A 24,430-nucleotide genomic window follows, 5' to 3' on the forward strand; every position below is an offset into this window, starting at 1 on the left:
GCTGCACGTACAAAATATCTCCGTATTTGATTGTTTACATATCGATGTGTCCGTGTGTCCGTATTCGTACATGTATACACAACGTTCAACTTTCTTATTCAATACTTTAATTGATACGAATATCCATTATGTATGAGGCTAGTTGTATTTCAGACGATAATAATATTCTCCACTGAAGATATTTATTTTATATATACATGTATACATTTTTTGGTTGTTGAGATTCTGTTTCATTAGCTTAACACAAAATGACATCAAAGAAAAAAGCATTTGATAGAAAAAGTATATATATATTCTGAATTTAAGTTTTAGATGTTTGTATAACAAAATAAAATCGTTTCAAAAACGCCATAACGTGAAAAAAAGGTTACATGAAATGTGAACGTCAATAACGTCAAATTAGCGATGCTGTGACATTTTGGTAGACCGCCATGTGACCGATTTATTTTGATAATTTGTACATTAATCTTTATCCTATTTATATTGAAATGTTCCATTGATTTCAGAATTTCCGATTATCGCTTAAATTTTCTAAACAATTATATAGTTTTCTCTTATTTCTAAAGATTTGTAACAATTTTTTTGAGTATTTTAGAGAAAAAACGAAGATGCCCTTTTTGTGACATTTTGGTAGACACCCTTCCAACGCATAAGTAAACGATATAAATGGACAAAAATATAAACGAATGCAAACAACCGTTTCATTTTAATTAGGAATTTATCATATTGGCTTCATTTCGCCGTTCTGAAATGTATAACCCTTTTTTTTTCATCGTTTTCTTTAAAAACCATCAAAATTACTAACGTTAAACGTTAGTTAAAAGTTTTGTGACGGGAGCCATGTGGGGATTCATATACATGATATGGTTTTATGTAATGCTAAAAAAGAGACTGCTATATGAATAAATGCCGCTCAGATGTTCTAGATTACCGGACATGTAGTATTTTCTGACTAGATAACATGTTTTACATATTTTTACTCGGTATTGATAATTTCAAGTAGAGCATGTTTTTTTAAACGTTGTTGTGACAGTGTTTTTCGGGGCTTTGATTCTGATTATGATGTCGAAGTTCTCTTGGAATTCGTTCTTTTAAATTGGGAATCAATGTTTTTAAAGCATTTTCCAAGTTTGTTTTACATAATGATATTCGATAAAATGACTTCGATGACAAATTATATCACTGTCGATAGATTTTCACCTGTGATGCCGCAAAGGGCTTATATTTTTTCTTCAGTGTCTACAAGCTGAAATGGCTTCTTCCAAGGTCTACTCGATTCAAAAATGGCGTCGATTACGTCATACAAATATGCCGTCACAAAGCCCTAACGTTCCTCTTCAAAATGGTATACAATTTTTATATTTTATCTATTTGTGGTTATCCGAAAGTAGGAGGAACCCTCAAAAACAACATCAGTATGTTACCCGTCTACACGCAAAAACATGTGATTTTTCTCGTTTGTTTTTGGAAAACTGATTGACAAAAGTGAATAAAAAATAAAAAGCCACCTTAAAAATTTAAATTTAAGTGCTCCGAAGATTTTAACACAAAAAAACAGTTGATCTTTACGGTATTTTTCTTATTTGAAGCCAATTATTGGTCATAGGTGAATGAAATCAGAAAACGTCACCAACATCGAGCGTAACGTCATAATAATATCACGCATTTAGAATATAAAAATAATGTAATTCAAAATGATGTTGATATAGCAAATACATTTAAGTTGCATTTCACAAATATTGCTGAAGGTTTAGTTGATAACAAATTATGTAATAGTGATGATGGTGCCAATTTTGATGAACTCAATAAATTTGTAAAATCAAAGTTACAAAGGGGTAGTGAAAAATTCATTATACCAGAAATGAGTATTTTAGATGTAAATATGTATTTAAAAAAACTTGACAAGTCGAAAGCAACTGGTTTAGATGATGTCGGACCAAATATTTTGAGTATGTGCAGCGATGTCATAGCACCAGCTTTGACATATATATTTAATCTAAGTATCAAATGTGGTAAATTTCCAAGTATTTTTAAAACTGCAAGAGTATGTCCAATTTTTAAAAGTGGCGATGCCTGTAATCCTGATAATTATAGACCAATAGCAGTTTTGCCTTGTCTCTCTAAAATCATAGAACGACATATAGCTAATAGTTTGTATATATATTTTTAAATAGCAATGACCTTCTTAATACTACACAGTCAGGTTTCAGACCTAAGCATTCGTGTACTACTGCACTTACTAAATTAGTAGATGAATGGTTAGCAAATATAGATAATGGAGAGATAAACGGAGTTATATTTTTAGATTTAAAGAAAGCTTTTGATCTGGTTAATCATATAATTTTATTGAAAACACTTGAATATTATAATGTTTCAAATAGTACACTAGACTGGTTCAAGTCATACTTGTTTGAACGAAGTCAACAAGTTAAGGTCAATAACGTCATGTCTAATACTAAATGCATAAAAACTGGTGTACCACAAGGTTCTATCCTGGGCCCTCTGTTATTTATTTTATATATCAATGATTTACCACTTAATATAGAACATTCATTAATAGATTTATATGCAGATGATTCTACATTACATTGTAGAGGTAATGATGTAATTCAGATAGCTTCTAACCTTCAAAATGATATTCATGTTATTGAAAACTGGTGTTTGCAAAATTGTATGAAATTAAATGCCAAAAAGTGTAAATCAATGATTATTGGTTCAAAACAAAGGCTTTGTTTAACTGGAAACAGTTTAGATATAAATATTTCAAATGAACAAATAGAAAATGTAGATTGTGAAAAACTACTTGGTTTATATATTGACAAAAACTTAAATTGGAATCAGCAAATAGATAAAATGTCAATTACTATATCAAATAGAATCAACTTATTACAAAAGATAAGAAAATATTTACCTATGCATATACGTATTATCTATTTTAATGCTTATATTCTGCCATTATTTGATTATTGTTGCAATATATGGGGAAGTTGTTGTGAAAGTGGAATAAATAAACTTAATAAATTATTAAAGAAATCTGCTAGGGTTATAGTAGAAGCTGACATAATGACATCATCCAGTTTATTGTTTTAAAGTTTACACTGGTTAAATGTGGAAAAACGAATTCAATACCAAAAGGCAATACTTGTATTTAAATCAGTTAATGGCATGGTTCCTAACTATTTAGAAGAAAATTTTCATTTTACTAATAATCAAAACTATAACTTACGTTCAGCTGATGAAAAACTATTAAATCTTCCAAAACCAAAAACAAATTTTTTAAAGAAAACATTTACATATTCAGGTTCTCAAATATGGAACAGTTTACCAAATGAAATCAAAATGAGTGATACACTTGTATCTTTTAAAACAAAATGTTACAAATTTTTCATCAATTGTGCAAATTAATATGCATTTTCATTATTATTTCAATACAATTGTATATTGTGTATAATATAACTTTATTATACTGTTTGTACTTATAACTATGTTATTATTATTTTGAGGACTCTCAGGAAGATTAGTTTTAACTAATGGGATCATCCTCTTGAAATAAAGATTATTTATTTATTTATTTACAAGTTTGATCGTTTATATCAATATACAATGTTATTTCCATTGTTTTATGCAATGAAGGTCTACATATAATAGTAATGCTGCAGCTGATTTAATAAGTTTATGTAAATAAATTGAAAAAAAAACTTCGGTTTCTTTATAGTACAATCTGAATAAAATTTGGATCTATTATAATTTTCATTCGTATAGTTCTGGACATAATATTCAATTTCATGATGCTTGATGTATAGGGAAAACGGAAGTATTACATTTTCCCAGCATTAGGTTGGCCTTTTGTGTACCCAAGACAGGGCGAAGGAAGTCAACTTAAGAACGCTGTGATTGGATGTATTAAAGGGTACAAGTTATTTTTTTATTTATCTATTAATAACTGCAGTGTGTATATTTACAATATAAATTTTAGAATCTATTGAAATATTTTCTAGTGAATTATTCGAAAATGTTGCATAATTAGTAAAGATTGTTCTTAAATACTTGGATACATCGGGATTTTTCAATCTCTAAATTCTGAAAATCAAGTGAAGGCTGCTTGGAGTTTGCATGCAGCAAAAAAAGTGAAACCTTTGGGGGAACAACGTAAAAGTAGCATGTTCTGACAGAATATTAGACTTAAGTGAAATGTTTTTGACATCTCTTTTGAAAAAGGTCAAAATGGCTGCCGTTGATATGGACACAGCAAAATTTGAAAAGTGAACCATTTACGGCCTTCAACAATGAGAAAATCAAATGCATTATATTTAGTTAGAATTTGTTGAAAAAATATGAAAAGTGAAGCATTTACGGGCTTCAACAATGAGCGAAACCAAAAAAATGCATTATATTTAGAAGTTGCTTTAAAAAATATGTAAAATGAAGCATTTTCGACCTTCACCAATGAGCTAATAGCAGCTGTTGCCTAAAGAGTGTTTCAATGGAAGTCGCGAATTTCTGTATTCTTCCCATTATGATGTCATTGGTCTATATTCTTTATTTTTGTTTAATTATTTTGTTAAAATTTCTTTATACTTTACCACCCTATTAGCCTTTATTTTTTATATTGGGCTATAAAAGCGTATAGTATGCAGTTACAGTTTAAGATGCCATAAATAAATTAATATAATTTCTGACACTATAAATTCTGTTAATAAGATATTTATTTAGGCGCTCCATATAAATAACATGATAAGAATCAATCAAGTTCATATGGACAGGTTACTCGGACATTTTTCTATAAATAGAGAATCAGGTGAAAGCTGCATGGGTTCTTATTATAGGACATTAATCACGACCAGGTCAAAAATGTTGCATAATTAGTAAAGGTTGAATCAAGTGCATTTGGTTACTATGCAATTATTCTATAAATAGTAAAATCACGTGAAGGCCGCGTGGAGTCTGCATGCACAAAGCGAGATAGATATTGTTCGGAACCAAATTGCGTTCTGAAATTCTCTTGACTTTTTATTACTTTAACATATTCCCAATCATTTATTTATTTAGTATATTGATATATAATTTATTTAGAGTCAGGTGTTTGACGTCAGAATGTAAACGTCACACAGGCATAAGAGATATAAAATAATTATGAAGTTCTAAGTTATTTCAAAATTATAATAGAACAACGTTGATCGATTTGTTTGCAGAGCCATAAAATCGGCATCTCCAAAAGGTAAATGCATGGACTCAGCAGGCGAAGGTGAATATACGTGTAACAACATATTCAGAGGTTTGGCTATTATAATCTGCAATGAAAATTTCAAAGAACCTAATAAACCCCGCCGCTGTTGTGATGATGATTTACAGCTAACGAAGGAGACATTTTCGAAATTACAATTTTTAGTGATGGCTTTCAAAGATTTGACAGGAAGACAGATAGGCTTGGTTTTCGATATTGGTAAGACAAAAATGCTAATATACAGCTCCCTCTTTCTCTTTGTTTCTCTAAGACACATACATTTCTCTCTTAGACTAGCTCTTTCTTTCTGATACGTGCGCCTCTGTCTATTTCATAGAATCTTTATTCTTAGAATCAATTAAACTAATTTTCTGTCAGAGTTGAAATGATCTCAACAGCCGTTCTCTCGCTTTTATAGTAAGTAACATCAACATGTAGCCTTCAGCACTACGTTTTCCCCCCTCTAATTTTAACGTTGATAAGAATAAAATTTCAGCACCAATTACATGAAATTGAGAATAGAAACGGGGAATATACCAAAGAGATAACAACTAGACCAAAGTGCAAAAAAAATGTATTTCTGTCTGGTTTTGTTTACTTTTTCCTTATTAACAGAAAAAAATGTAAAATTGTTTCCTATAAAAAACAGCCTAGCCAGTCGACACTACATCTTTTATATAGCTTTGAATTTCAAATATTTTGGCCACGAGCATCACTGAAGAAACATATATTGTCGAAATGCGCATCTGGTGCAGCAAAACTGGTACCGTTAATGTTATTCGATATTATGATAAAATTTTACATGCTTAAAAGTTAGTTAAAACAGCAAATATTGGCTGAATGCTATCCGTACAAATTGAAAACAAAATGTATCTGAAAATGTTTAAAATAATAAAAATTCCTACTTTCAACCTGTCCTTGTAAATAAGGTCTGTATAATACGGTAAAAAGATTGCATGATGACTTCCTAAAAGTAAAAAGATGAGGTATGATTGCCAATGAGACAACTCTCTACAAGTGACCAAATGGCACAACTATAGGTCACAGTACGGACTTCGATTATAAGCAAATCCCATACACTTTATTTATAACAGGAGAAACAATATAGATAGGTTTTACCAAGAATTACAGTACAACGCTTTTAGCGCAACTACATTATCAATTAATCATATTTGTGATGCATGAAACAGTAATACTGACGTATTGTATAATATTAGCCGCAGGACAAGAGGAGTTCCATATGAAATCAGACTGCTTTGCCTGTGTTGTTGCAAGTCATGGAAACGAGCGATATAGACCTGTTGATGACAAAAAGCCACCTGGGTTGTATTTCAGAGACCACTGTGTCTATGGAATAGACAATGAACCAGTCGCAACAAAACAGATTGTTAAAAAGTTCTCTGAAGTTACATCCCTTGAAAATAAACCTAAGCTTTTCTTTATACAGGTAAGTTTTCAAGAAGATTGTATTGATAAGTTAAAATAAGTATGGGAAAAATGTTTTTCTAATTGAAATTGTTTAATGTGCCAACTATTTTTGTAAAATTATGGTATTTTTTCATACTGTGTTTTTCTTTTGATTTTTTTTTTTATATATTCATAGAAAAGTCTTTAGAGTATTGATGGAGACTACCAAAGATCTTGCAACATCTATCGTTTAATATATAACATACAACATGTAATATGAAAAATAACAAAAAAGAAAAGGTTTCATTTCTTTGATCATGTAGCAGAATGGGACATCTAGTTGCAGGCATTCGATCTTTCCCTTTTAAATTGGTAGTTTAATTAACAAAAGGTAATATTATTTTTGATTTATTGAAATCGGTCCAGAAAAAGCAACAAACTCAATGATAGCGGTATCACACTTACACTACCCAGATGGTTTTTTTAAGAGTGTGGAATAGATCCTCCTTTTGATGTTATTTTGTTTATTTAATAATTTAGATATTTATTTCATTCAGGCTTGTCGTATTGTCCCGAACGGGATATGTTCTATAGACGAAGGACATACTGTAAGTGTAGACCCCTCAAATTTCCAAGACGAAGTGATATTAAAAAATGCAGATGATATTCCGGAACCAAGCTTTTTCGATAGATTATTAGGAAGAAAAACCAATACAATGGACACCCCAAAGATAATCCGTGTTCTTGATCCACCATGCGAAGATGATTGTCTCATTGTTTATTCATCTAACTCAGGTATTATGTTATAAATGTACAAAAACCATACACTTATGAATGTTAAGTGTACACATATTCGCAGACATGGAAAATGGCCTATGGAAACTCGTGGGTTGCTGCACGTAGAATCACGTGAACAGTTTATTAGGAAACTGTATCAAATAAAAGCAACAGTAGTATACCGATGTTCGAAATTCATAGATCTATTGAGAAAAAAACAAATTCGGGTAAAAAACTAAAACTGAGGGTAAATTAACACATCAAATATAAGAGGAGAACTACGATTCAATTCTTAACAGAAAAACAACATTAAAATGTAACACACACAGTAACGAACTATAATATAACAATGGCCATTTTCCTGACTTGGTACAGGACATTTTTTTAGAAAAAAATTGGTGGGTTGAACCTGGTTTTGTGGCATGCCAAACCTCCCGCTTTTATGGCAATGTTGAATATAACATTAAAATAACAACATTACATGACAGGACTACAATCCACTTAATTGGAGAACATATAGGACAGAGAAACACACGAATAATAGCTAACAAAAGGTACCAGGCGCGTGTTTCGTCCACACAAGACCAACCAGTGACGCTCTGATGAAAAAAGGTCGAAACACAGACAGACTTAAATGGTATTTGAATATAAGATATATACCTTAACTATCTAAAGGGCTAATCAATTGTTTAATCATCCCGCACGATATTTATTTTTCTTTTTAAACGCGGTTATGCTGTGTGTGTATGCGAGTGCGGACGAACGATCAAGATACTGTGTATATACGTTGTCTTTAAGTGAATTAAATCAATGTTAGATGTTGTACACATTATATGAAACACAAAGTACTAATTAAATAATTAACCAAATAATATTTGTTTAAGAACAACCGATATATAAAGGAAACTTAGTCCATTTGGTATGAAGAACAACCACAACACTGTCGTGTGTGTATTATATTGATTGTGAACTTCTATTAATTTCACATGTTTGTCGCATCATGTAAATCCACCATCATGTCTGATGTTTAATTCTATGTACCCCCCTTTTTTTTTTTTTTTTACAGAAAAGGAGTCTTACGGGAGGCATGCTAGTTATATAAATGGTGGTTGGATGTTAATATCTTTATATAATGCAGTGGACAAATATTTGCAGGCTCTACACATTAACATGATAAACCGTATCGATATAATAGATGTTTTATATGAGATGACAAGTTACGTTGCCAAGAGAATGGAAGTATATTCAAAAGAAACTGCTTATCAAAAGCGTAAGGCAGCTATAGTTTTCGAACACTGTTTTCACAGAGAGTTATTTTTCAAATAGTTGAATTTCAAAATCATGTTAATTACTATTAATTAGATTGCTTTATATTCATATATATGTTTATCACAATGGCTGAATGCTTTATTATTCACACTAAGTATTGACGACACTTTGAAACATTCCCTTGAACACCTTCTTTTCATATGATATCCTTCGAATTTTAGTGGATTGGACTAAGATTTACTTAGTAAAAATGTTGATGTCCAGGCACAAACTGGGTAAATCCCTTTGTATTCATACATACTACTTAATAGCATGACAGGCCGGTGAATCTAATGTTTTACTGGTCAGATGAAGCGTGTTTGAAGAGAAGAGTCAGTAATTCCTATACATGTATCATTGTCATTTTGTTTAGTTTCTTTTGTTATCATTTCTGACATTGGACCCGAACTTCTTTCAAACTGAGTTTTACTGTGTGTAGTGTTGTGTGTTTGTTTTTCTACATTGGCTAGTGGTATAAGGGAGGTTTGAGATTTCAAAAACATGTTTAACACATTTTAACGCTTTTTTTGGCCTTTTTTAGTCTTGTATGCTTTAATTTTTTGTTTTTTTTATATATTTTGAGGTTTAGTAATACGTCCATTATCACTTAACTAATACATATTTTTGTTTAGAGGTCAGCTGAAGCACGCCCTGTGAGTAGTATTTTCGTGCTGTATTGAAGACCCATTAGTGGTCTTGTCTGTTTTCTGCTCATTGGTCGGGTTGTTATCTCTTTGACACATTCCCCATTTCCATTCTCAATTTTATGAGTCTTATGTAGACGAAACGCGCGTCATAATCCTGGTACTTTTGATAACTATTTACACCACTGGGTCGATGCCACTGCTGGTGGACGTTTCGTCCCCGAGGGTATCACCAGCCCAGTAGTCAGCACTTCGGTGTTGACATGAATATCAATTATATGGTCATTTTTATAAATTTTCTGTTTACAAAACTTTGAATTATTAAAAAAACTAAGGATTTTCTTACCCCAGGAGTAGATTACCTTAGCCGTATTTGGCACAACTTTTTGGAATTTTGGGTCCTCAATGCTCTTCAACTTTGTATTTGTTTGGCTTTTCAACTATTTTGATCTGAGCGTCACTGATGAGTCTTATGTAGACGAAACGCGCGTCATAATCCTGGTACTTTTGATAACTATTTACACCACTGGGTCGATGCCACTGCTGGTGGACGTTTCGTCCCCGAGGGTATCACCAGCCCAGTAGTCAGCACTTCGGTGTTGACATGAATATCAATTATATGGTCATTTTTATAAATTTTCTGTTTACAAAACTTTGAATTATTAAAAAAACTAAGGATTTTCTTACCCCAGGAGTAGATTACCTTAGCCGTATTTGGCACAACTTTTTGGAATTTTGGGTCCTCAATGCTCTTCAACTTTGTATTTGTTTGGCTTTTCAACTATTTTGATCTGAGCGTCACTGATGAGTCTTATGTAGACGAAACGCGCGTCATAATCCTGGTACTTTTGATAACTATTTACACCACTGGGTCGATGCCACTGCTGGTGGACGTTTCGTCCCCGAGGGTATCACCAGCCCAGTAGTCAGCACTTCGGTGTTGACATGAATATCAATTATATGGTCATTTTTATAAATTTTCTGTTTACAAAACTTTGAATTATTAAAAAAACTAAGGATTTTCTTACCCCAGGAGTAGATTACCTTAGCCGTATTTGGCACAACTTTTTGGAATTTTGGGTCCTCAATGCTCTTCAACTTTGTATTTGTTTGGCTTTTCAACTATTTTGATCTGAGCGTCACTGATGAGTCTTATGTAGACGAAACGCGCGTCATAATCCTGGTACTTTTGATAACTATTTACACCACTGGGTCGATGCCACTGCTGGTGGACGTTTCGTCCCCGAGGGTATCACCAGCCCAGTAGTCAGCACTTCGGTGTTGACATGAATATCAATTATATGGTCATTTTTATAAATTTTCTGTTTACAAAACTTTGAATTATTAAAAAAACTAAGGATTTTCTTACCCCAGGAGTAGATTACCTTAGCCGTATTTGGCACAACTTTTTGGAATTTTGGGTCCTCAATGCTCTTCAACTTTGTATTTGTTTGGCTTTTCAACTATTTTGATCTGAGCGTCACTGATGAGTCTTATGTAGACGAAACGCGCGTCATAATCCTGGTACTTTTGATAACTATTTACACCACTGGGTCGATGCCACTGCTGGTGGACGTTTCGTCCCCGAGGGTATCACCAGCCCAGTAGTCAGCACTTCGGTGTTGACATGAATATCAATTATATGGTCATTTTTATAAATTTTCTGTTTACAAAACTTTGAATTATTAAAAAAACTAAGGATTTTCTTACCCCAGGAGTAGATTACCTTAGCCGTATTTGGCACAACTTTTTGGAATTTTGGGTCCTCAATGCTCTTCAACTTTGTATTTGTTTGGCTTTTCAACTATTTTGATCTGAGCGTCACTGATGAGTCTTATGTAGACGAAACGCGCGTCATAATCCTGGTACTTTTGATAACTATTTACACTTGTGTTATACATGCTATCATCCCATACATTCCCTGTTATGTGGATATCAATCAACTAAGAGCTTGATAAATTCCTTCGCGAGAAACCAAAATGTGTTCCGCATCTTAAAGCAATTGGAAAGCTTTTCAGAATAACATCCTTGACAAAATTGCAAAATTTTGTAGCAAGTGGGGCAAACAAGAAAAAGTTGAACAAACCGATAATGTGGTATGGGCTTTGGTCATTGTTGAAGGCCGCATCGTGACCTATAGCTGTACATTTCTGTGTCATGTGGTCTCTTGTGAAGAGTTGTGTCATTGTTAATAATACCACATTTTTTTTTATATATATTATAGATAAATGAACATTGATAGCAGATGTCTCATAGAATAATGATTGATTGATTTTTAGTTGGTTCGTGTCCGATGGAAACATTTGTTTGCATGTTCAGGATTAGAACATATTTACCACTAAATACAATAGGTAGGACCTGTAATAGAGGCCGTTCGTAGTAAATGTTGTTGAACGTGAGACTGCATATCCGATGTATTTAGAATAAGATCTAAACTTCAATCATTACACATGCCTAATCACCAGCGGATGTGCAGTAAACAGTGGTGGCATTTCCGTTAAGAATTGAGATTTTTCAACTTTAAATTATTCAGTATTTTCCCCCATAGTGGTATCATAAATAAATTTAGTAAGCCAATTGAATGGACTTTTGTTAAAACATGATTCGCATTGTTTTGTTGTGATAATATCCGATCTCAATTAAGTCCTAAAAGATATATAACATGTTATTCCTTGACATATTTAAGGTTTTCTGGCTTAACAATTGTAAAAGTTGGTTATGGCAGGATATTTAATTATAAAATATAGTAAAAGGTATTAGATTATGGTTGTCAGACATAGAACACTTGTCATCATTTGATTTGCATTCGTCCCTCAAACTTATAGTTTACTTCACTAGTTTGTGAATATTTCAAATCATTCATTAGATGGTTGGTATTTATTATCTAAGCTGCACACATTACTTATGATGTAAGCAGTTGTTACCCTCAAAAGCCTTAAATCCTGGTAGACAAAATGTAGCTGTAACAATTATAGTTTGTTTTCCGTTACACTTATATATTTTATATATGTATACAGGATTCATTGTGTTCTTTACAATGTAATATGTCTACCTATCCCATTGATAAATGAATTGGAATAATACACATTATTCACCAAATAGCTATTTAACACGGATATCGATGTTATACTGGAAGAACACATTTGAACTTATTGCGCATCTTATGAAGTTCATGGGTTTTGTTCAACAGTTGATATTGCATCATCGTCATCGTCGTCAATATTCCATTCATGTACGAGAACATTCGGCGAGCCGTAGTCGTGACTAGTTATTAACGTGTCCAGTTTTTCAGGAACATATTTTACTTCAAATCTTTTGTCATGTGTGAGTGTTATGTTCAGAATTTCAGCTACTATTCCGAGGTAGACATCATCAATAAATATTTGTTTCACGTGAGGAAAAGTCTTTGATATTTCTTTTACCACGTCCATAGAGAGTAACATAGATCCGCCACTAATGTATGGAGGCCAATGTTTGTTAGGGTACTCGTCGGTAGATACGTACCATTTAGATTCTTTCTTTCTACGAACTACAGCATGTTCATACTTAAAACCAATGAACACATTCTCGTCTTCAAATTCAGTAATATTTTCTATAAGATCTAATAGTAGTGGTATGTTTACATAATAGTCATCGTCTACAAACAGAACAAACTTAGCTTGACTGCAGTCAGACACAGCCCAGTTAAATCCCATTATAGTCTTTAGAGTATTGTTTTTATACTCGTCCATGAAGTCCTCTTGCACCATGTCTTCATACAAATCATATTCCATCTTAGTAAATGACGTTATTAGCGGTGAATCCCCTAATAAAAACGCTATTTGTATTGAATTGTTTGTAAAGTTTCCCCAAGTTGCTCGGATAGCCATGCGATGTCCAATTTGAAAGACATTAGATTTTACTAAAATTAATAATCTTGGGTCAACAGGATTACCGGTTGATTTACAAACACGGGATGGTATACGTTTATATCTATATGGATGTGGATTGATAATTTCGTCAAACAATACTCGAGGTTTGACAGTTGCATTACCTAATGTGGTAGTTTCGGTCGGAATGGTAGGAACGGTTGTGGCATATTTTGTTCTTGGGAAAGCTGTGATGATTAATGGCGGCAATTCTATTTCATCTGTTGGTATTGAGATTTCGTTTAATGTTGTGACTTCTATTTTCACGTGACGAGAAAGAACCATTAGCATAACACTTGATATACTGACCAGTAAGATAACTGCTGGTAATGTGCGCAGAATTTTGATTATTTGTCTGTTCATATTGTACTCTTCTGTTACATGAAAAAAGACTAGCTTCGTTTATATTCATCCAGTCTGAAACAAAGATATGGCTTATATTAAGATCATGAAAATAAAGTTAGACAAAAAGTAAATAAAAGTAAATATAAATATACACCAAATGGTTAGCAAGTCGATTACAAAAGTAACCAAAAAATGTACACGGAGGCGTCTATTAAAGTGTGTATGTGTTTGTAGATGGAGGCGTCTATCAAAGTGTATATGTGTTTGTAGATGGAGGCGTCTATTAAAGTGTATATGTGTTTGTAGATGGAGGCGTCTATTAAAGTGTATATGTGTTTGTAGATGGAGGCGTCTATTAAAGTGTATTTGTAGATGGAGGCGTCTATTAAAGTGTGTATGTGTTTGTAAATGGAGGCGTCTATTATAGTGTATATGTGTTTATAGATCGAGGCGTCTATTAAAGTGTATATGTGTTTTTAGATGGAGGCGTCTATTAAAGTGTGTGTGTGTTTGTGAGTGTGTGAGAAAGAGATACATTTTCTGGAATCTTCGTAAATAAGTTCTTTTAAAATTGATTTGTATTAGAAGCACATAGAATCGGCGAAAAAATAAAAAATGTTCAAAAATGTGTCTCGAAATCATCAAATCTAGAAATAAAATTTGATATGCGGATGATTAGTTAATATCCGTTTGAACGGGATAAAATATTAAATCTTGACTCAGTGTCACCGACTTCTTCCTTAATCTTGCATGTCGATACGTGAAAATGTAAGGTACATACAAGAAAAAGAATTACACTTTATATAAAAACAAAAAGATACAATAAAGTAACACATAATGCTCGCTAGTACTAAAAGCAAGCTCAAAGTATCTTACCTGCCGATTCGAAAAAATATATGACGGTTCTGGATGAAGACTTTGTATTTATACAATGTATCTTTTTGATATACATAAACAATAAGGATGATAACAAATTATCTGTTTATATTTGATCATTATGGTGTAAAGACGTGTTTACTTAAGTCAGTGATATACACTATTTTTTGTTTATTTTTGAAATAACAAAATCACTATCAAAGTCAAATTATGTAATATAAGTGCAGTGACAGTACTGCTGTTGTTAATCAATTGATTGATGTTCGTTTCAGTACGTTTACAGCAATTGATTTTGTTCTTTTACTTTATCGTTTGTTTATTAATTTATGTTGCAATTTACTGAGTGTTTATCCTTGCACCAGGTGTATTTCACGTGGTTATTGACATATGACATCAACTTCCAAGCAAGGACCGAAGCTCATAAACCTTGCCGTCATCGGTATTTTTGTTAAACGCAGGACTTCGGGAATGTCCGGAGAGCCGACAACCTTGCTTCGGAAGTTGATATGACATAAGTCCGCTGTTATTAGTCTACAGTTGTCATGCTGCTGATCTTTTCTTGTCAATACTTTACTTTTAATTAAAGCAAATTAAAGCACATTTAGTTTTTTCTTGTTATTAAATATGTAAGGTTTTTAAGCGTACGATGACCTATTATAGTTGTGTCATTTTGGCCTCCTGTGGAGAGTTGTCTAATTGGCAATCATACCCCCATCTTCTTATTTATATTCATCCGGAATCTAAAATCTAATTTACGATAACATCATCGCTGCAAGACATACAGTACTAAACAAGATTTCAGAGAATAAGTACGCCTGTACCAAGTCAGGAATATGACAGTTCTTGTCTATTCGTTTTTGATGCGTTTTGTTATTTGATTTTGCCATGTGATTATGGACTTTCCGTATTGATTTTCCTCTGAGTTCAGTATTTTTGTGATTTTACTTTTTTCTTCAATATATTAATAAGATTTGAACAAAATTGCATATAACTTACTGACGATAAAATCGAAACATCCTTATTATCACAGCCAATCGGATAATAAGATATGTGATTCTGTTCAATTAACATTTTGCTTTAAAATATTGCAATAATTTATCAAAATAATCAAGTCAAGGTTTATCATTCCGCAGTTTAAGGTCTTTTTAAAGGATGGTTGTTTATTATGTGTTTATCAAAATAAAAAGATGTGGTATGGTTCAGTGCCAATAAGACAACTTTGTACGAGAGTCCAAATGATATTTTCCTTCAACAATGAGCAAAACCCATACAGCATAATCAGCTATTTTTATAAAAGGCCCCGAAATGACAGATGTAAAACAATTCAAACGAGAAACCCAAAGGATGATTTATGTTCAAAACTAAACACAAAAAAACAAATATAATATACGGAAACAGATTTGACTTTTTGTCTGATAGAATCCTATAGTTTTATACACGAGTGCCAATTGAATTTTTTCCCTCCAAACCCCTTTCATTCTTTTCATAATTTGTAACATATAATTCCAAATTCCTTTAAAATTTGTTAAAATCGTATACAGTATTTGTATTTTTTTCATAGATTTTGATAGAAAATTGATTCAAATGTTTCCTGCCAAGTTTTCAGAAATCTTTTCAGTACTTTTAAAGTTCCGTTATTTATATATAGTCTTTTAAAAGAAGGGCTTGTTTTTTTTTAAAACGGTAAAGTGAAAAATTCTTCAAATGTTTACGGGTGTGACCTTAAAGCTTTAACAGCGAATTATTCAGTACATTTTATGGTAAATATATAATTTTGAGAGTCTCAAACTAACACGAACCCTGCTATATAGTGTTATCTAAATCAAGCTTATAATATCTGATAGTAAATACATATGTTGCCAACTATAGGGTGATTGTAAGGAGTGTGTGAATAGATGTTACGTGTTGCTTTACAAATTCTTTAATATGTTGCAATGCAAACAACTGCAATATTGACAAAGTTCTTAACCGAATAGCAAAGTAAACTCGCTTATCTAATGTATTTCCTGATTACACGATGGAATGAGGTTCATCTCTTAAAACCATTCAATATTTCGATAGCTGACATTTTTTTTCGAAGAGAAACTGAATGAATTTCAAATACTCCTACCCGCTTAATGTATTTGCTTCCCAAATTTTGCTTCATAAAAGATATATGCAAACAAACTAATTATTTTTTTTACATAAATAAGGCCGTTAGTCTTCTCGTTTGAATTGTTTTATATTGTCTTATCGGGGCCTTTTATAGCTGACTATGCGGTATGGGCTTTGCTCATTGTTGAAGGCCGTACGGTGACCTATAGTTTTTAATGTTTGTGTCATTTTGGTCTTTTGTGGATAGTTGTCTCATTGGCAATCATACCACATCTTCTTTTTTATAGGTTCGTATGGGAATTATTTTCTTCAATTGTATCACTGATATTTATTTATAAATAAGTAACATAAGTTACCATGGACTGTTATACCTAGAAACATGTTTCAAACCCATATAGGTATTATTTTAAGATGCGATGAGGAGGTAGTTTGGTTTTGTTTAAAATATCCTACTTTAATAATAGTAATCTTTTTTTGTAAAGGTCAATCTTGTTGTAGTTTAGAGACCTTTTGCAATATTGGAAGTAAGATAAATGGTTAAACAATCATGATTTGATGCTATCAGAAACTATTTGAAATGAAAAATAGATTTAGCTTCTTTTTTTTGACACGATGGAATACAGTTAACTTGTATAACAGGAAATAGCTCCATAAGTTCAAATTCAGGAGTCATATAAAAAAGAAGATGTGGTATGATTGCCAATGAGACAACTATCCACAAAAGACCAAAATGACACAGACATTAACAACTATAGGTCACCGTACGGCCTTCAACGATGAGCAAACCCCATACCGCATAGCCAGCTATAAAAGGCCCCGATACATTGTAAGACAATGTAAAACAATTCAAACGAGAAAAAAATAAACGAAAAACAAATATGAAACACTTAAACAAACGTCAGTATATCAGTGGTTTTCTTTGATTGCTCTCTGTCATAATTATTTTTTCGTTTTATATTGGTTTGTCATAAATTATGCTATTTGTATCACATTTTGTCAATTGGAGGGTTTTACAGCTGATCTTACGGCATTTATAACAGCCCTCTTTAATCTTTTAATTACACTTTCATTTTAAAGTGTCTGCAAATTTTGTGGTTTTGATCGTGAAATATGCACGGAACATAGATAAACAAAAAAAATATCTATTTGCATTACATTTGACAAATTTCCGCCTTCCTGTTATCTGAGATTTCATGATTAAAAACTTTAAGTGTTTTACTTCAAATAATTGTTTCTTATTATGAAACTTTGTTATTTTTCGAAAAACAATCATGTGTGTGATGTTTGTGAAATTGCATTTTTAAATGTTATACAGGAAAATAATTTCCCCGGATTTCCAAGTATTTGAAATTTCATGATAAAATCTTAGTTTATTAATCAGACACTGTACTTATATTTGTTCAATCAATTTTTGTATTCATATTCTAAAATTTTAAAGTTTTCATTGATTTGAAAGAAAAAAAATCCAATTTAATTCAATTTGAAACTAAGTTTATAATTCCAGAACTATTATCATAAATATTGAAAAATATAGTAAAAATGACAGATACAAATATTCTACATGGATGTGGGATGTTTAAAATGAATGCTTCTTCACATTTATACCAAATATCAATAGTGGTTTTCCTTCAACTCACAAACGTTAACACATTATTGACGGTCTCGTCTCTACAACTTAGTTGATGCGAGGCAAACGCTATCACTGCATGTTAGAGTTTGTCACTCAGAAAATTAGGATACTGCATATATGCAATGTAATGAATTGTGTATGTCCATACATGTATAAGTATATAAAAAAAGATGTAATATAATTGCCAATGAGAAAACTATTCACAAGCGACCAAAAAGACACAGCAATAAACAACTATAGGTCACCGTACGACCTTCAACCATGAGCTAAGCCCATTCCGCAAAGTAGTCTATAAAAGTCCCCAAAATGATAAATGTAAAACAATTCAAACGGGAAAACTTACTATTTATTGTATTTATTAATTAATTAACTAGTATATTTATTTATTTATTATATAAGTTTTTTAGTTGAGAAACAAATTACAGAATATTAATACTTACTTGACTGAAAAGGAAATGGTCAAATCCGTCCATGTTTTACTGGAACAAATTAAGATATAACCATTGATAGTGTATGATTGGAAAATTTTAACTTCCAACTACGATTATATTATGGTGAAGCCACCTTTATCGCCTCAAATAATTATTATTTCGCAATTTTATCCTAGTAACATATTGTTCAGGAAGTTGATAAAGAAATTCTTTAGTCTCCGTCAGTTAATCTTATTTACATATGATTCGACAGGAGTGGTGACCAAATTCACGACTGGCTTTATTCAAATTATTAGTGTGCAGAATTTAGAAACGAACATTGCACAATTACGCGATTATGATTATCACAAGTACATGTAAGATACACAAACCTTATGTCAAAAGGTGACGAATAACTCTTATTTCAACTTAGTGCGGTGCATAACTACAAAACGGTCTCACAAGTTTGATATCAGCAATACAGGAAATATATTCAGGCTAATTTCCTCAATACCTTACTATATTAAGTCATTGACATTTAACTGTCTTATCACATTATATTCAATACCAACAAGGATACGTAAGATTTTTCAAACATTAGATTTTGAACAAAAAAATTTAATCTTCGCGTTATCATATTTATTCGTGATAATGAATTTGACCTTTCTTTGATCAGTACAAATGTATATCTTTATACGAGTATTTACTAGATGTCATTGGTTCACATTCAATACGTATATAGTGTCTGTTCCAACAAAAATCAATTGAGAAGATTATCGGGGGGAGGGGGAGGGACATACTAAGGAACCGAATGAACTCCAAAATGAACCAACAGAATAAGCGTCTATTGTTATGCACGCATCAGCAACAATACCAATCAACTATCAAGCAAACTGTCACAATCGAAAATTAAATAAAGACCCAACGGTTAATTGCTCACAGGAGTTTGACATCCTATCAAAACGGGGTAAAATATACAAAACTCGACTATCACAGTAGAGCTTCGAGTTGAAATCCTATCACTAACGGCGTAAACATATATCAAACTCGACTATCACAGTAGAGCTTTTCTCGAAGAAACTGTGATTGTCGAGTTTGGTATAACGCACGATACTGGTGTCACCTAACGTTACACACCCAAAGACGTAAGACAAAATAAAAGCGTTGGAATGCATGTTGTTCAGATGGCTTTTAACAATTTTTTTTTTAAAAAAGGACTTGATTTTTTTCCCGAAGAAAGGATTTTTTTTCTTAGATAAAAGATGCTAAGCTTTAGATTTATTATCAAATCAAAAATAAAAAGTAACTTGAATTGAAACCATTTAGTTATATACATTTTAATTATAAAGGCAATCGATTTCTCAGGGTTTTTTATGGATAAACTATGCACTGCAAATGCATTCATTTTTGCACTCCAGAATGTCAAGGCGAGAGGACTACGGCATATCTAGCATGGCAGTTCTGCACAAATATATGCGAGGGAATTAGCGGGAACAATTATCATAGCGAGGGGGGATAGGAGAGGTCCTGATCCCGAAATCCCGGGCTTAAAACACGAAATCCCGAGGTCCCGAAAGGATCAATCCCGAAATCCCGTGCTTAAAAACAACCGATCCCGGAGTTCCGATAAAGATCATATCCCCCTCTTTTTTTCTATTAATTTGTATTATAGCGGATCCGACTATTATAGTCCGGAAAACACTTCAGTTCCGCGTGGAAATCTCTCTCACCCCTTCTTTCTGAATCGGTAGAGCTTCAACATAAAACATTAATTTTAACGGGTTTTTTTTATTAAGCAACAAAATAAAATAGCCGTATTCCAAATCGTCTGTGAAACCCGCAATCATTACAATTAGACGGAACGTTAGACGCATATTTTATTGAATAACGTCAAAATCGTATGTGGGGACATTGTATCGGACATTTTAGTTTTATCCGATATCTCATATATTAGATTTAATTTATGGGAATTTAATATCAAAATAGAGATATTTTTTTGTACTTTTATCCATTATAATTTTTTCTTATGTAGCGAATGACACTGTATTAGATAAACATCACGAAAAAACAGAAAACAGAAAACGTAACCCTAGTACGTTTAATTTGGTTTGAAGGGGACAAAATATCGGACATTGCTAATCAACTCGAATAAAAAGAATTTGTTTTAAACATTCCTGATTATTACATGAGGCGAAAGTGTGATCTTTGTACAAAATACTAGTGTAAGAAGTATTTACTTTCGACATGGGGGTTGCTCTGGAATTCCCTTTTTCGGACAAATTAAAAAAAATTTACGGCAACCTTTTATGCATGGGACACATAATTTGTATCATCTTGATCCCTTTTTTTTTTTTTATATTTCCGTATTTTCGAGAGAGAGAAATCGACATTACGTCATCGCCCACTTATAAATTGGTTGTTCTAGACACATTTTTATATCGTTTGGTAAAAACAAATTATATGTTTTTTACGGTATTCAGAATTTCAGAAAACTAAAAGTGTAACGCGGGACAAGGAAATCATATTGCAAACTAAAGGTTTTTATTGAATTTTAATTAATGAAAATGGTCTGTTACATATATAAAATTGCAATAATCTGAAAGACGAGTTTTAAAGCTTTAAAATGATATACAACACTTTATAACATCATTTTTATGTTTGAAAATTAACTAGATGACTGTGGCTTGTCCGTGATTTCACCAAAGTAACACCAGTAGCGTGGTTTCATCATGATATAACTTTCTTTTCGTTATAAGGCTTAACGATTACCGTTATGCGTAGTAATTTGCACGGGTGGATTCACCCGTGCATACCTAAGCGGGAATTAATTCATTCGACGGTTTGCATTCAATCAGTCTACACGTTTAATTCAATTGCTGTTAAGGTCTGTTTGACTTTTATTTTGTTTTCGTTTTGAAACAAACGCAATTGTTGTTCTATAGGGGTTGTCTTTCACACGTATATTAAGATTATTCTTATAGAATTGTACAATTCAGTAGATGCACATGTATACTGTACAGTATTTAATCAATTTTCTCTTTTCATTCAATTACATGTAGTTGTGAATTGTTTCTAATTTTTGTAATTATATTTTGTAGATTGTTCAGGCTGTTGATCATACTTCTAGTGAAGAACATGTGATAAGGACTGTTTTTGGCGTAACACCCGCCATTCTAAATTTAGTTTTTTTTCACATGTTACTTATGTTCCGAATGTATTATTAAAAGACTGGATGCTGCAAACCTACATCCCATAGTATATTTGTGCGTTGTGTTATTAAGCCTAGTTGTATAGAAAAGAAATACTTTATGTTCGGTTGAACCCGTGAAAAAGAACTTAACTTGCTTTAATTAATACTCATAGGAGCACGGAAATTGACAAAAGGGCAGTGATCGGTCAGTATACTAGAGCCTCTTCAGCAGGATAAAATTATCAGCAATAGCCTTTTTAGAAAAGTTTTGTATGTTCAATGGCCAGGAAAACGAAAGCCGAAAGCGTTGAGTATTGGTCAAGTTTGACAGATCAACGAAGAATGTAGATGTAAGAATGTTATTTGGTTCTTTTATTGATTTTATCTGTTTTTAAATAATAAAACTAATTTTTTAAAAAGAGTATATTTTGAGTAACCATATGCCTGATGAACAAATCAAAGCATAAAATTTGTTAAAAAAAGTTAACTTAATAATGGCCAAAAACGCTTTTCAAACCCCACCCCCCTTTTTTAACTCTGGATCCGCCAATGACATATAGTCTATGCGTAGTGACGGTAAGTTACATAGTGAGCTAGTGACCTTATACGATATATATGGGTTATTTTAAATTTTTAAATATATTTAATACAGTTCGTTGACTTTTTTTTTTAAATTTAAAACATGTTATTTAAAATATTGTAGTAAATTAACTCAATAGTATTTATGTGTTATATCTAATCTAAATCAATGTCTCCACAACAGATCATGCAGATGTCATGCGAATAGAAACGGTTGCTAGGTCTCATGTATTTGATACGGTACCTTACTTCTTTTGATGCAAATTAACTATTCCATACGTTTAAATCTATCGAGCAAATCATGTTGAATTTTATATAGGTTTAAATAATTTTCACTTCGTACAAAGAAACGCCCAAACCTTTTTCAGAACGTATGCACTTGCCAACAAAATGGGCTTCAAAGTAAAGTGTCAGTCTTTAAATGTTTTTTGTTCCTTTTTCACAAAAGCTGCGAAACAACAACTAAACAATTACATTGTTAAATTTTGTTTAGGAAACCGAAAAAAAAAAATCCTTTACTTTCAATCTATATCATTTAACCTGCCAGTGGCTAAAATTATGAAGTTATAAATAATTTAAACGAATCCATCATTTTCTACGCGCCAAGTGAATGGCTGTACGTACCAAGTCAGGAATGGGACAGTTGTTTTCCATTCGTTTGATGCGTTTCACTTTACATTAATTTATTTGTGCAATTTGATGAGGGACTTTCCGTTTGGAATTTTACTTGGGATTCGGCATGCATGTTTGTTCATCAGTGATGCAAACGCATCTTGGACTTTTACTACACAATCTTATATGTGTGTTTCTCTTCGTTTCTGTTATATCATATATGGACATTTTGAGGATGCGGATTTCTTATCGTACATTAAATAAATTATCATCAATCGATCTGTAATTCAAATGGACTGCCCCTACAATAGAAAAAAACAAAGTGACTGTCCCTACCATGAATAAAAACAAATGGACTGCCCCTACCATGGACAAAAACAAATTGACTGCCCTTACCATAGATATCAAAAGAAATGGACTGCCCCTACCATAGACAAAAACAAATTGACTGCCCTTACCATAGATAAAAACAAATGGACTGCCCTTACCACAGACAAACACAAATTGACTGCCCTTACCATAGACTAGATAAAAACAAATGGACTGCCCTTACCATAGACAAAAACAAATTGACTGCCCTTACCATAGATATAAAAAGAAATGGACTGCCCCTACCATATGCAGAAACAAATTGACTGCCCTTACCATAGACAAAAACAAAGTGACTGTTCCTACCATAGATAAAAACAAATGGACTGCCCCTACCATAGAAAAAAACCAGTGTCTTTTTCTACCATAGATAAAAACAAATGGACTGGCCCTACCATAGAAAAAAACAAAGTGACTGTTCCTACCATAGATAAAAACAAATGGACTGCCCTTACCACAGACAAAAACAATCTGACTGCCCTTGGCACAGAAAAAATCCCAAATTAACTTCCGTAGCATAGGAACAAAACTGTCATGTTGTGACTATCTAAAGACATCTAAATTGGTGTTCTTATCTTATATTGTAGGACAAGTCCAATGATATATTCTAATATGCAACAAATTTGACAAGCACGGTTATGACAAGAACAACTATAGTTTAAGAAACACTGAAGGAACAACATAATTTGTTACTTACATGTTGTGTCGGTGACCTAATCAATATATATATATATATATATGGGGTCAGTAAATTCCATATGGGCAGTTATCGAAGCTCAAAACCCGATATGAAATTTACTGACCTAATTTATATCATATTAGTCCACGAGACACCGTGTAACAACTTTATTTTGCTGACTATTTTTGTATGAGGTATTTAGACTATCAGCCTATCATAATGGTTATGTGTTTGATACTTAGTATTAAGAACCTACCATTTGTCTACACAAAACAAATTCCAAAAATAAGAACTTATTAATTTAAATTTGTTTTATGAATTTATTTTAATTGTTCATTACTGGTTTGAAAGGGAAGTAACTCCTTACTAACCCCATAT

The 24,430-nt window shown here is 32.3% G+C and overlaps 2 protein-coding genes across 4 annotated transcripts; one reads left to right on the top strand and one right to left on the bottom strand.

Moving 5' to 3' along the window:
* Positions 1-5,198: 5,198 nt before the first annotated feature.
* Positions 5,199-8,745, top strand: LOC134723286 (caspase-3-like). Its single transcript, XM_063586906.1, has 4 exons — positions 5,199-5,443; positions 6,442-6,671; positions 7,189-7,426; positions 8,475-8,745. Exons 1-4 carry the CDS (start codon positions 5,227-5,229, stop codon positions 8,732-8,734), a joined length of 945 nt encoding a protein of 314 aa, XP_063442976.1. The 5' UTR covers positions 5,199-5,226; the 3' UTR covers positions 8,735-8,745.
* A 3,160-nt stretch (positions 8,746-11,905) lies between these two features.
* Positions 11,906-19,198, bottom strand: LOC134721012 (beta-1,3-galactosyltransferase brn-like). 3 transcript variants are annotated; one of them, XM_063583663.1, is made up of 3 exons: positions 19,016-19,172; positions 18,654-18,692; positions 11,906-13,685 (listed from the first exon to the last, which is right to left on the bottom strand). In XM_063583663.1, exon 3 carries the CDS (start codon positions 13,629-13,631, stop codon positions 12,531-12,533), a length of 1,101 nt encoding a protein of 366 aa, XP_063439733.1. In that variant the 5' UTR covers positions 13,632-13,685; positions 18,654-18,692; positions 19,016-19,172; the 3' UTR covers positions 11,906-12,530. The 3 variants fall into 3 exon arrangements, with proteins under 3 accessions (XP_063439733.1, XP_063439732.1, XP_063439731.1); XM_063583662.1 differs by lacking the exon at positions 18,654-18,692 and having other exon boundaries at positions 11,907-13,685; positions 19,016-19,198; XM_063583661.1 differs by lacking the exon at positions 19,016-19,172 and having other exon boundaries at positions 11,907-13,685; positions 18,654-19,003.
* Positions 19,199-24,430: the final 5,232 nt, after the last annotated feature.

This window comes from Mytilus trossulus, chromosome 6, assembly GCF_036588685.1.
Source record: "Mytilus trossulus isolate FHL-02 chromosome 6, PNRI_Mtr1.1.1.hap1, whole genome shotgun sequence".
Classification (NCBI taxonomy): domain Eukaryota; kingdom Metazoa; phylum Mollusca; class Bivalvia; order Mytilida; family Mytilidae; genus Mytilus; species Mytilus trossulus.